Raw genomic sequence first — 13,998 nt, 5'->3', positions numbered from 1 at the left:
CAATGACCAGAGCCGGCTATCAGGAAATGTCTTTAATGATGTCTGGAGGACGATCAGAGAGGGTGTCGGGCCGTGAAAATGCAGGAATCAGAAACAGCAGAACTTATCACAATGTGTGGATAAAACCCGAGTAAATGTAGTCAGGTGATATATTTGTTACAGCTGCCAAAGTACAAATGTTTGTAGTAATCAAATGAGTAAGCAAGCATGCCAAGGCCTCCAGCATTTACTCACGGACTGTAAAATAATGATCTCTATAATAAGCAGCTCCAAGTTGTTGTATCATCACAGGTACATAAACAAAACAGGCCTGTAATCAGATGGAGGTTGTGTGTAATGAGTCAATTACTTGTGATTTTCTGGACTGCGTTCAGCACGTTTTGGCCTCAGGTCTCTAACTGTAATTATTTTAGTATGTGTTCCGTCATAGTTTAAGTTTGCGTTTTTCAGACATAGGGAAACTAGTGCAAGAAAGTCTGGTAAGACGCCAGTGGCCTGAGGTGACCAACTAAACAATGACGATACAGTTTTCCGAGCCAAGAAATCAGAGGAAAAACTCTTCTGTTTAAGAAAACTTTATTGTCTGCCCATGCATCACCGGTGAGGGGCACCTCAGCAGAGTTTATGTTCTCACTTCAGATTTACATTCGCTCATGTGTCTGTGGACGTTTACGAAGCACATCTGCAAATTCTTTATCATTACTCAGTGCTTTACAGCGGTTTCTGCGGCTCATGTTGAGCTGTTTAAGCATGTCTTCAAATACTGGGATCCAACCACTCATAAATCCTGAGTGTTGCTGGGTTTCAGGCAGCATGGCTCAGGAAGTAGAGTGGCCATCCACTAATCGGAAAGTTACTGACTGCCCAAAGGCTGTCGGAATGTCTTTGAGCAAGACACTTAAGCCCCCAAGTGTTCCCAATGAACTTGCATGCCCATCAGTGCAGGAATGTGAGTGTGCCTGAGGTAATACTGAGGAAAAGGTGCTATACTCTATAAATGAAGCCAATTTTCTAACTGACTGAGATTTCCATCCAGTGATAGTGACTCATGCAGCAGAGCAGAGTGAGCTTACGCAGGTGTTTTGGTCATTACCTCAGGCTTGGGACCTTCGGTGATGTTTTGCACATAAACTGACTATCAAGCTATGAGACTGGCCCTCTGGCTCATGCTAAGAAAGTTAGCATTTCCAATAATAGGGTTACATGCTACCTCCTATTTGTTTGGAGGGTAAATATGAGGCACTTGCTTGTTCACAATTCTACAAATTGTACCTTCAAATGTGTGTGTATTCGTGTTCCTATCCTATGATGTGAAAGAGTTCATGCACGTAATTTCCAGGCACAACATAAAACACATTGTGTATGATTAAAAACATCAAATTTTACACTTAATATGTAAATCAGGGGAGAACTTGTGTTCTCATAGACTTCTATACAATCAGACTTCATTTAAGACTGTTGGAGGTGCCCTCTGCTGGCTATTAGATAGAATGCAGGTTTAAGGCTTCAATTGTCAGATCCAGTAGATTTGTCCACTTATGTTATACAGTCTATGCTTTCTTGTGATTGAGGCTACAAGTGCCTACTATTTTCAGATAAATGAACATCCCTTATGTTGAAGCCAACGCCAAACATGTTCACGAAATTCTCACTATAGCTGTCAGATAAACAACTCCTCCTCCTTCTTCTGTTTTTTCACATTAGCCTTCTGCTGACATGAATGTGAATAAATAAACTAATCGTGTGGTTCCACTAGACTTTCCAAATGTTATCACACTGTAATCTATAGCTGGTCATTTTTGAACATCAGAGTGTTAAACTCAGATTAGCCAGGTGTTGCTGTCCTCATAGATTTGAGAAGACCATGCATCACTTCTTCATATGTTATAAGGCTTCCAAGTTGATTTCATCAGTTAAATAAAGGTCAAATAAAAAGGGAAAACAAAGCTCTTTTATATGCAGAAATGTAGAAAATTCAGATGTTTTGGCCCAGAGACTCAAAAGTTTAAACCTGAGCAGTAAAAGCATATCTGCAGCTTCATGCTTTCCTCCTCATCATGCATCTGTACATTTACTTCTGTGTCTCTGTCTTGGGTGCACACAGCCGATATTGTTGTCAAAGCACATTACAGGGAGCAGGGTACCATCTGGTAAAATAAAAAGAGGCTGTAGATAAACTCACCCTGCTCTCGGACCTACAAACTGCTGCTACAACCCAGTTTTGGACACACAATCTGAAACACTTCCTCTTATTTTACACACACACACACACACACACACACACACACACACACACATGCATATCTGGTCAAAAGTCCACATCCCTGTCCTCTGTCTTATGACCCCTCCACCTGGAGACAAAGAGCCGTATCAACCACCGTCAGTTTACCCAATTAGGAGAGGAAAATACAGCTGGAGATGCAGAGAGACAGCAGCAGCTTCTGGTGTCGGCATGAAAGCTGCTCAGTTGTTAACACCCTGCTGGGTTGATTCAACCCCTGTATGAGTGTGTATGTTTTCACACTGGCCTACTGGACGCTTTCATTTCATGCCATCCGGGGACCTTTGTTGTGGACTAATAGACTGAGAGGAATGCACATGATGTTGAGGTGTGACCACACACACACACACACACACACACACACACACACACACACACACACACACACACACACACACACACACACATACACACAAAGAAATAACAAACATACTGAGTGGAAGCGCTCAGCTCCTTTGTTCTGTTTTCAGTCTTCTATCAGGGTCCTTGACAAGACAGAGTCGATGGTATTAGTAGCTTGTCTTCAGCCGCCTGTATGCACTCTGTGTGTGTGTGTGTGTGTGTGTGTGTGTGTGTGTGTGTGTGTGTGTGTGTGTGTTCACAGCTGGTTTTAATATAGGAGGATCTGGCAGATAAGAAACTGTAAGAAGCAGTGAAGGGAAAATGGGATCTACAGAACTAAACACCATAACAGAGCACAACATACATCACGACCCCCTGGTGACTCTGGCATTCTGTTATTCCCTGTGATCAATCTACTGGAGACCCCGAAAACCTGAGCTGCTGTGTTCTGTTCAAGAAAAATACACTATTCAAAAGTTCTGGGACTATCTAAGTGAATACATTTTTAAATGCACTTCTCTATTTTTCAAGGCATCACAGCCATTCATTACATTTTTATTCCATTTTCAAAAATCTACTTATTCATTTAGTTGCAAGCAGACAGATGAGAAGATCAACTCTGTTTAATATCGGGATTATAAAAAGGGAATCAAACATTGGCAGTAAAAGTTTCATTCACTGCTTTTCAGGCTTTGTGTGAGAGCTTTTAAACATGAATGGTTGTAAAGTGAGTTAATCTGGTGGCTCTTATAGACTTTCAAAATGTTCTGATCAAATTACGAAAGTAAAAAAGTCATTTACTTTAGCACAAAGCTAATCATTATAAAGCTAGATAAATATTAGATAGAAGTTAAATTGGCTGTTCTCAGTATCTCAGTGGTGTCAGCCTGCCTCTGGTCATAATACTAAAATGATATAACCGTGACATTTAGATCGTATCAGAAGTTCTTCATCAGCAGAAGAAATAAACAACTGAGTGGACTTTCAAAATCAAGAATACATCCAACATGGACAGGACGTTCTGAGAGGGATCATTTATAAGCGCCTGGAGAGGCGAGTGCCAGACTGTCTTGTGTTGTAGTACCACTTTGCTCCTCAAGAGGCGATAGTGAGTTGCTCTTACTGTGAAATAGCAGCCAAACACAGAGGAAACTCACTTCAACTTCTTGTATCCATGATCTCATTCTGTCACTCTCCAGCCAAGGCTCGTGACTGTAGGCTAATGTTGGGACCTAAATCAAGGGTAAATTTAGTTTCACCCTCTACTCACACAAAGGAAGTTAGCATTTTCTAATTTCTTACTGTGGTGTGCACTCCTTCCTCCTGTGACTAAACTGTCCCCTTTTGATTTGGAGTGTGAAATATTACATGTTTGCTGGTAAAAAAATTACTCTCTTAGTGGCTATTTTTTTAAAGTACTTGATACACTTTCAACACAAGTTGACCTAATCCAACCTGAGGTGAGAAGGGACTTCTTTAGCTACCTCTTAATATTCTGAAAACTCCAAACATCAGGCCTCAGAGCTTCCAAAGGAGAATTAGGCCCCTTTATCGGGAGAGTGCAAGCCAGGCTGGCGGACCAGCAGAGAGTCCAGGCTGGGTCGTAGCCAGCTACAGCACTCCCAAGGAACTGGCTGCACGCGTGCTTTGAATCATGTCGACCACAGAAAGCAATTCATCTGATCGCGGTGAACTCAAGTAGCACAGATTTCAACAGATTGCCTTCACAGGCCTCATTTAAATGCAGCTGCTCACCTCTGTGGTCCACTGGACGGGCCTGTTTAGACATTACTCTACTCAAGACTGGAGGCAAGGAGCAGCCCAGATAGAAGCCAGAGGAAAATATGAAGAGATGTGGAGTGGTGAAGTAGTTACAGCACAATGGCAGGTGTGGATGTACTGTATGTCGAGAAAGATGAGGGTTGACTGCTCTTTTCCTCAAGAATGCTGCCAGTTTCAACTGGAAACCTGGACTTGTTGCAGCTACACGTCTGGAGCAGGACGAGAAGAAACCTGCTGGAAATCAGCTCACATGAAAGCTATGACTCATCAGCTTGTGACACTAAAAATGATGGGTCTCTTATTAACAAGCTCTCCGTTCATTTATTCACTGAGCTGCTACTTTGTAGTAAAGAACTAACGACAACCAAACTGTATCTGTGAGTCCTACAGGACATATATATCAGTGCACAGGGAAACACTGCCACCTAGAGGCAAATACTTAAAACTGCATCTAGTATGACGGTTCTAAGGTGTGTTCAAGTTTATTATCAATAAATACGTAATGATTCTTTAGAGTCGTGAAGTTGATCACCTGACAACGACTTTAACATCAGGAGTTTGAAAATTTAAGGGCAGTTTTTCAAGTTCTTAATACGCCCTTTCTTCAATCTCAGCAACTACTGGAATGATCTTTTGTGTCGAGGAAGTAGTTGCATCTACAGGGAAGTTCTTCATGAGAAGGATTTCAAATTTGAATATTCAAATATTGATAATTCAAAGTCAGATATTGTTACCAATAAATTTTCATGACTTTTCCACAACTGTGAGGAAAATGTTTATTGCCATATATTCCCTTAAACGCAAGTTTACACATTTAAGTCAGTATCTAAATTAACCATAAAACTTAATTTTATGACGTGTCCCAGTTTGAGTCATGAAAGTATTCTTATCTTGATCTCAACTTTAATCTTTTTTTTTTTTTAGGTATTTATAGAGCAAATTTATGATTTTTTTTATATTTTATTTTACAAAAATGAAAACTTCCAAATTCCATTGCCGCATCAACCGTGTTTATCAATGTCAGTGTGTCAATCACAGCTACTGAGGATTTGTTTTAGCTGCCGGACACAATGTAGCCATCAGTATAACAGTAACAACAAATACTGCATGCAGTGTAGTTTACAGCCAGACATGCAGTTTTGTCTCAGAACGAATTTTTTTCAAAAAAAAGGAGGGAAACTTTTGCATTATTTAAAGATTTATTAATTTATCATACAAGCTTTAATATAGACCACATTGCATTTTAGTTTGTACATTTATTCATACTGACTAAACTTCATAGCAGTGACATTGACAAAAACACAAACCAAAGGACACTCAATGGAAGGAATCAAAAGGTTTCCTACTGTTTCTTAAGAAACCGCAGCCCATCGACACTCCCAGTGCACCACCTTTTTATTTTTTAAAGACCTTATACCCTCACTAGTTTGCCACGTGCGTCACACAGCCTCAGACACACTCACACACAAACTCACCCACACAAAAACTGAACAAATGCCTATACACAAGATAAAAATTGATATTTAAATTTCAATATTAATGATATCACGGAGTTCCACGATAAAAGGCAAACAAGAAGTAAAGACAGCATTCAAATGAAAAGGAGGTGAAACACCACAATTTTCCGTTAAACTCTTGCCGCCACTGCCTCGCCTTAATGTCCAGTACAGGGAGTCGCTCCTCCCTGCCATCTTCAACCGCCTCTTCTGTCTGCGTGTAACTGGCCTGCTGCCTCCGCTCCCGTTATCGACAGAGCATGGACAGAGTAGTCAATAATGTCACAGCTGAGGGTGCAAACACAGCACCGGAGGGCACAGGAACATCCAAATATCCATCCTAAAGAGGCTCGCTGGGAATCCTTGTAGCGCTGGATGTCCTGCAGGTGTTGGCGCAGCCCTTCTAGTAAATGTCTTTCCTCTATTGGTCCACTGTCAGGAACTAATAGATGGATTTAACGGCACTGAGGCCACTGGTGCCAACCCGACAGTTCAGTTAACGAGAGGCAGAAATGAGGAGGATGGCACATTTTCTACCATGTGGGGGAATTAAGGTCTGTTCCTCTGACCAACAAAAACATAAAAACTCCATGGCGAAAGAAGAGCGTATGAGGGTGAATAACAATAAACACTTGCCATTAAGCTGGATAAGTGCAACAAAGGGGTTAATACCATTCAGTAAGACCTGGGGAGACATCCACGTGACTAGTAGGGGAAGGTTATAGCCCTCGCATCCTTGTTAGGACTTCTGTATCCATGAAGAATCCCGGCTCCCTCAGCTCTGCATGTCCAGCAGTAAACAGGTCCTCGAGGGAAAACCTTACTTTTTGAAGTCATGATGTTGAAACTATCTCTGCCAATATAGTAAAAAGGTTTGGGGTGAATAAATTGGCACAAACAAGCCTCAGATAGGACGAGAGTTCAACCACAGCAGTTGACGGCCCCGACCAGACTTCCTGTGATTTATTCTGAATCCACAGCTGACATGACGACAGACGAGAGAGGGAGTGTTTGCATGTGTATGGGTGTGTGTGTGTGTGTGTGTATATATATATTTATATATGTGTCTGTGTGTTTGAGAGGGCGTTTTTTTTTTTTCCTGTTGCTCTACAAGAGGAGGCAGCAGTTGCTCTCTGTGGTTTTTTCTCTGTTTCTTTGACCTACAAAGAAAGGACAGCAGAGGTATCAAGTGAGACATCGGCTGAAACACTGATTACTTTACAGTCTGTGTACGAGTTTACACACACAGTTGTATTAACCTGTCACCGTCCCAGTATACAAGAATGGGAAGAACAGATTTACACATACACAACATCTAGTCCTGGTCATGATAGATACGCTGCTGTTCAGATTTCCTCACCATGAGAGTTGGGCTCTGGAAGAGTCTCTCTGGCAACCAAGTGCATGACGGTTGTTCGGCCCGGAGGCAGTTTCAGAGCTTTGAACAAGGAAATAACACAGTGTGATTGGATGTCTTCCTAATTTTGCTGCGGTTGCTGTCGTGAAACAATATATGAACATGAGTAAAATTACATAAAAAAAGAGCACAAACATCTTTCCAGAACTATTGAGACCTCCATGGTAGATGTGACAATTCTCAAAAATACGTACAATCATGATGTTCTTGATGGGATGTCAAGGTCAAATATCAAAGAATTACAGCAAATTCGACCTGAAAAACAAAGCTTCTCGGAGGTTTTTTTTTTTTTTTGGACCACTTGACTCTGAACCGGCCCGTCTGCTGAAGTCCAGTTGTTGAGGGTAAACGCACAACACGTACGGTGCGGATTTGTGTCCACGAGGTCAAGATGTTCCTGAGATTAAAGACATCAGACCAGCTTCTCTTTACTGCCAACAGAGCTCCGGTAAGACTGAACTGCTTGTTTGCCTCATAAAGACCACGAGGTGAAGGCAGATATCTTGACTCTGCCAGTAACGATTATCTCACCTGGCACTCCGACAAATGCACTCTGTAATATCCTGCATCTGTTATACCTGTTTAGCGCCTACTACTTCTTTTAAGCTAATCACTGTTAATACAATGAGTGCCCTGGTGTGTGTGTGTGTGTGTGTGTGTGAGAGAGAGAGAGAGAGAGAGAGAGACAGCCTGTTCACCTGACAGGCTTAACATACTTTACTGAGCGGTCCAGACTCACAAAGGTAATTACCAGTACGCAGTAAATTCTCTTTAAGCAGGTTCAAAGTTCAGCTCCTGGGAAAGTGACTGAGCGACTCGTTCAAACTAGTGAAAGCGTGTTTTCCTTTTGGTTTGTTTAGCATTTCGACTGGTGGGGCGCATTCATAGAACCCTGATTCCTGGGTGCTTGCGAAGCAGTACTTGATATAACCGAATTGATATAATATGCCACAAATCGAAGACAATCATAGAGAGTAAAAATCAAACAAATAAAATTGTTTGATCAGTAGCGCATTGATAAAAAAACAGGCTAAATAACACAGTAAGAAGATGGTGTGCTAGTGGTGGTCGTACCTCCCAGGGTAACGTTGCCATGAAGGAAGCGGCCCTGGAAGATGAGGCGCAGTATGCTGGGGCTGCTCACCCTCTCCTCCTCCCATCCTGTTAGCCAGAGAGGAGCATCATCATCATCATCATCATCATCATCGTCAGGTTAACAAATACTTTTGATACAAACAATGACATGAAATCAGCAGCAGCAAAGGAAAAACGATGATTTTCATTGATGTGAAGAAAGTGACAAATACACCTGTGCATGTTGTAAACAAACAGAGGGATTATAGTAAAGAGGTTGACTGTTAAATATATGTGACGTAATGATGTTGAATCCAAACGTACCTGCCGGCCAGTTTTCAAACACATGCTTGGCGATGTCTGTGGCCGAGTCATTTGGGGAGAAAGTGAAGTCCTGCGTTTTTCCACTGACCAGGATAAGGCGGAGGTGCACCTGCAACACCAAATCAAGAGCATAAAGCATCTGGGTCCATTCATCAGCCAAAACAAACACCAAACTTCCATAGAAATGAGTTGTGGTTGAATCCCTCCACTTCCTCTAACCTCCTCAGACACGAGGTGACACTCAGAGACGGGCATTCCAGTCCAATTAGATTTATCCACAGCAGATTTCCACCCTTTGACTGGGCGACTTCATTCACTGAGGGCTTACACTGAAATGAGCCCCTGGTGCCAGACGCAACAACAGATAAGGGTGGGGCTGAGGGGGAGAACACTGGCCCTTTAGTTCCAGGGTGCTGCAAGCTCCTCTCCGGGCTGTCGGCCTAATGCGATAACCCCAGGTGTCCCAGACAGCTCTGGGCCATGTTATTAAATTTACATGGCCAGTGCGTAGCTGCCAGGGGGACTGTGCATATGTGTGTGGGAGGATCTCTCACAGTGGGGCTTCCTGCTAATGTGCCTTTGGGCAACTACACAAATTAATCTGGGTAAAAATAACTAACATATCTTATCTAACACACGCTGAATTTCTAACTGTTACAGTAACACCATTAAATCCATGTGTGACACAAAAGATCGACAACTACACGCTCTAAAAATATCCCAAAATCTCTTGCCAAGTAAATGTTTAACCTCTTACAAAACATTTTAACTCTTAAGAAAATGATATCTTATCAATGTCCTTAAAAAGTCAGATGGAAGCACTTTTCTTTCATGTCATTGGAACTTAAAAGGTATTGCTAGCCGATGTTAAGGGAATGTTCTCTTCCTTAGCAGTCCTCAAAGCACTTTGCGGTAACTGGGTTTCCATCCAAATGTATCACAAATTGTAACCAAATCTTCAGAAATCCTGCATAATAAAACATGATGTTATGCATGTTTCCATATACTAATGTTATGCCAATGAGGGTTGTGTTCTTGAAACCCTATAAAAGAAGACAGAACAGCGTTAGCGTTTATCGATACACCAACTTTTCCATCGTAAAACCTTTTTACGACCTGTAGTGTTTTTTAACGTGATGTGTTTTCACTCGTGTTCTTTGTGCGCAAACTAACAATGAAATCAAATGAAAATGTGAAGATGGCTGCAACACGTTTTCTGATGAATGTGGCTCGAACTTCAGGCTTTGCTTGCTAGTTCAATGGATTAAGCTTCATATCGTCATTAGTCCACTTTATATTTTATGCATGGTGAGCTGATGGTCAGGGCTGAAACATCATTCAGACCTAAATTATTGATCCGTCCTTGGTTCTGAGTCACCTAATATATGCCGCTGCAAGTACTGGTCCTTATTAATACATGAATCAATCATGTTGCGACTCACTCTGGAAGAAAAAGCATCCCATTATTCAAATCTTTCTGATGGAAAATCTCTAATCAGGGGACCAAACTGATTGATGAGATTAACCCCCCCACACACACGTACCCCCCCCCCCCGACCGACATTTGCCCTTCTTAAAAAGGTGGAAGAGGAACTTTCCTTGTGTCATATATCACAGGGGTAGAACAAAGAGACTTAGCCACTAGGTGTGACGTCAGGGCGGGACAAGCCCACTCTCTGATCTGTTTACAAATACAATCCTCCCTCTGTGGTCTTTAACGCTCCCCTCCCCCCACTGAACTGAATAACCTCAATGTGGGGTTACAAACCCATGTCATCTTTAACGGGCTTCCCCCCCCCCCCCCCCCCCTGCGCCTTTCACCCCCAGTAAAATGAAAACAAAGTCAAATCTGCCAGGTCACCCATGGCAACATCCTGCATCACAAATGTCCTTTAGGTCTTCCAATCCAAAGACAGACATTAAATCCTTAAAACACAACCAGAATTTACCTTCTGACAAGTTAACAGAGCGGTCGAAGGCTTATCCAGTCTTGATGGTGGTTAGGTTTCCCCAAAACATCACCAGTCCAGCTAGGGCTCCAGTCAAGCTGCTAGTAACAAACTAGCACTCAACCTGCTTGTGGATTCTTCCCTGACGCAGGTTGTCAGATGTGGATGACAACGCTTTTGTCAGTGGTAACAGCTTTTGCGAATGATGTATCTAATTGAATATTCCAGCAAAGTTCAAGCTTTCTCACGAATTTTGTCAAAACCCAACGGCAGCTTTTTGATTTATCCTGCTTAAAAGCAAGCACACGAACAAAAGCCATCACATTCCTCCTTGACATGTATAATAGGTTCCAGCTGCAAGCAGGTCACATTTGTTCTGAAAAGGTGTAATATTTGACCGTGCAGGCAAAAAACAATATTAAAAAAATGACTGATGTGCATGAAAGCACCACATTTAGAAAGTCTGAGAAACAAATTAGGATGCGTTTAAGACTGAATGAGGAAATGAAAATGTCTGGCTCTGTAAAACTGAGAGAGAGAGAGGGAAAAAAAGTAAATCTGCACACATGTCTCAATAGTCAAATAAATAGAGGAAGCAGAAATGAACATTGCTTTTGCAGACAAACCCTGAAAACATACTCATAATTTCCAAGACAATTGGATGGAAACCCGACAAAAGATTGCAGATTATATACAAGCCTGACTGAAACAAACAAAAGAAGCCATGTTTCTTTCTCCATAGTGCGAACTGATATGAGATTGCTTGCTTTGTCAGATCACGAGCCCTAAATGTAAAGACAGTCAATTGAAAAAGGATTTAATAACAAAGAGGCAGCAGCTCTTTACAGCGATAAATTGTACAACAGCATGGAAAAATGTGCTCGTTATTAAACTTATTGTAGATACATAAATTAACCCTGTGTGTCAAAATTAATTAACTTTTGCTTCTGAATCAATTGCTTCCCTCATTTTCACAGTAATTAAACAGGATAACACCTAAATGCAGAATTATAAATTCTGGTGTTTGATTTGCATTTATTTGTTGATCCTCTAAGAATCAAAACGAGCGTCTTTGGAAATATGGCTTCAAAATGCACATTTTCTTGTCCAATACATATTAGGAAGTGAAATATTTAATGCCAGAAAACCACGTGACATTGATAAACTTGATTTTGAATCGGAACTCCCAGCATGGCTTATGATATTATTTGTAATCTATGTATTTCAGATGTGTAGTGTCCATTCCACTGGTGGGTGGGGCTGCGGTCAGGACTTACAACAAGGGTGCAATCAATTGGAGTCTAAACCTTGAAAGGAAAGTAGGGCAACGTTTTAACTGAGATTAGACAGATGGTGTTCACAGCAAAAGCAGTTACCGCCTCAGCTAAATGTTTATGTACATTGGCTAATCCATGACCCCCACCCCCTCACCAAAAAACAATTATTTTAAATTAAGAAAATAATAATGCAATATTACTGCCATGAAAATCCCATATGCAGCCATACAACGCTGTCAAATCTTTACCGGTAATTATTAAATAATGAGCTCATATGTGGTGCACTCACCATGTCTAGATCCCTCTGGGTGGTCATGGCTCAGGGAGGTGGCAGGTAGTGGACGCGGAGCAGAGAGGACAGGACTGGTGTGCTTCAGCTGCTGGGGACGGGGCCAGAGCCCTGAACAAACAACACAAACACTGTGAGACATCTTGCCACAGCCTGGCACCACAACTGCACTGCACATGATGTATTATCCGCCAAGCTAGCATGTCACTAACAGCTAGCACAACACCAACACCTAACCCTCTAACCATTAGCCTCCACAATCTCAGTTAACACTGCGCACACTCAGCCGCGGAGTAATTAGCTGACATAATTAACGTAGCATGAAATTAACGACAAGCAAATATTATCATTTGGTAGCAATTAGGTTGACGTTAAATACCAGTGGGCTAACGTTCACTTGAGCTAAATCCCAGTATCATAACTACTATCATACATGATTACGATTTAAAATCGATAGAAAACTAACCTCTAGATTAGAAACACTGTAAATCCTGGCTAGAATCAAAAACTGAGCTTAGAGAGGGCAGGTTAATGGAAATGTCAGCGTTAGCTTATGGCAAACCTGCTATCGCTGGCTAGCTGTGAGCTGGCCTGGCTAACTAAAACGCAAAACATCAACCTTTCTCCGGTCGACCTCACCTGCATCTGATGAATATGAAGAGAGTTTGCATTCAGTTGAGTTACCGAATCAACGGGAAGCGATTTTCATGAGGAAAATATCGAATGAAGATGGAAATCGTTGGATGTGGGTATCGTCGGCTAATGGACGGGAAGACACCGGATGTCAGCTGATTGTAAACACAAGAAAACAAGCGCAAAGACTCCTGGGAGTTAAAGTCCAGTACGAGTAAGACCATTAAATGAGATCTATTCCTCCCAAATCCCTATCAAAAATAATACAGAAACCTGTACCGATTGCGAATTACGATTAAAAGCGTTAAATTTTATGTATTGTGAAAATTTAGAAGCTTCATTTCACAACAATTCATGAAAAGATATCAGTCAAAAACAGAAATATTGTGGTTCAGAGGCGGAGACACCAGATTTTGGGTCACAAAAGCAGCATACCTCATATGAAAGTTTGTATCCAGCAGTCGAGTTGCTCAGTTGTCATGGAGAATATCACCATGGCAACTCAGCATACATCATGAGTTGGAATTATCTCCTCAAAATCCAAAATTGGCACAGGACCTGGTGATGTAACTTTTAGTTTTCCCCCTTACAAATATGTAAGGGTACAAATAGACACAAAATATTAATCTTCAGAGGAGGATGCAACATGTTAAAACTGTAACAGCTGTTTCCATTAATGTATGATCCTGTTTGGTCTCCTGCAGCCTGGTTTTCTCCCTTTAGGGAATACACGTTTGATGAAACTACAAAAATGAATAGACCTACTTTTCAGAACTGTGAATACAGATACATAGAGGTTGCTGGATCACAGGGCAGCATCTTATGGCATCAAAAATATTTTTTTTAATTGATAGGTCAGTCTCATTGTGCAGAAAGACTATTTACACGTATCAAATATATCACACTTTCAAATTACTTTTTAAAAAAGTGATGAATTCTATTTAGCATGTATGCAGGTCATGGTCGGAGCAAGACGTGATAAATAAATACAGTTAACCACGTCACTAGGATGTCACACCCTTTCTCATTTTGTGTAATGGCTTTTTTTTCAGACATTTGACAATGATAACAATTATAAATCACACAGTGCAAGTAAATGACTTGACTACATTTCATTGTATGACAGTAGAGTGT

The 13,998-nt window shown here is 41.4% G+C and overlaps 1 protein-coding gene across 3 annotated transcripts; it reads right to left on the bottom strand.

The window, feature by feature from the left end:
• Nucleotides 1-6,982: 6,982 nt before the first annotated feature.
• ubl3b (ubiquitin-like 3b) lies at nucleotides 6,983-13,342 on the bottom strand. 3 transcript variants are annotated; one of them, XM_086221811.1, is made up of 6 exons: nucleotides 13,300-13,342; nucleotides 12,232-12,342; nucleotides 8,717-8,825; nucleotides 8,393-8,479; nucleotides 7,262-7,339; nucleotides 6,983-7,061 (listed from the first exon to the last, which is right to left on the bottom strand). In XM_086221811.1, the coding sequence occupies exons 2-6, from the start codon at nucleotides 12,256-12,258 to the stop codon at nucleotides 7,009-7,011; spliced, it is 354 nt and encodes a 117-aa protein (XP_086077937.1). In that variant the 5' UTR covers nucleotides 12,259-12,342; nucleotides 13,300-13,342; the 3' UTR covers nucleotides 6,983-7,008. The 3 variants fall into 3 exon arrangements, with proteins under 3 accessions (XP_086077937.1, XP_086077936.1, XP_086077935.1); XM_086221810.1 differs by lacking the exon at nucleotides 13,300-13,342 and adding an exon at nucleotides 12,871-13,019; XM_086221809.1 differs by lacking the exons at nucleotides 12,232-12,342; nucleotides 13,300-13,342 and adding an exon at nucleotides 8,936-10,160.
• Nucleotides 13,343-13,998: the final 656 nt, after the last annotated feature.

This window comes from Aulostomus chinensis, chromosome 13, assembly GCF_037954235.1.
Source record: "Aulostomus chinensis isolate RoL2024-O1b breed Wild chromosome 13, RoL_Achi_v1.0, whole genome shotgun sequence".
In the NCBI taxonomy this organism is placed as follows: Eukaryota; Metazoa; Chordata; class Actinopteri; order Syngnathiformes; family Aulostomidae; genus Aulostomus; species Aulostomus chinensis.
Note: the sequence above shows the minus strand (reverse complement) of the source record. Positions and strands in the feature narration are given on the sequence as shown.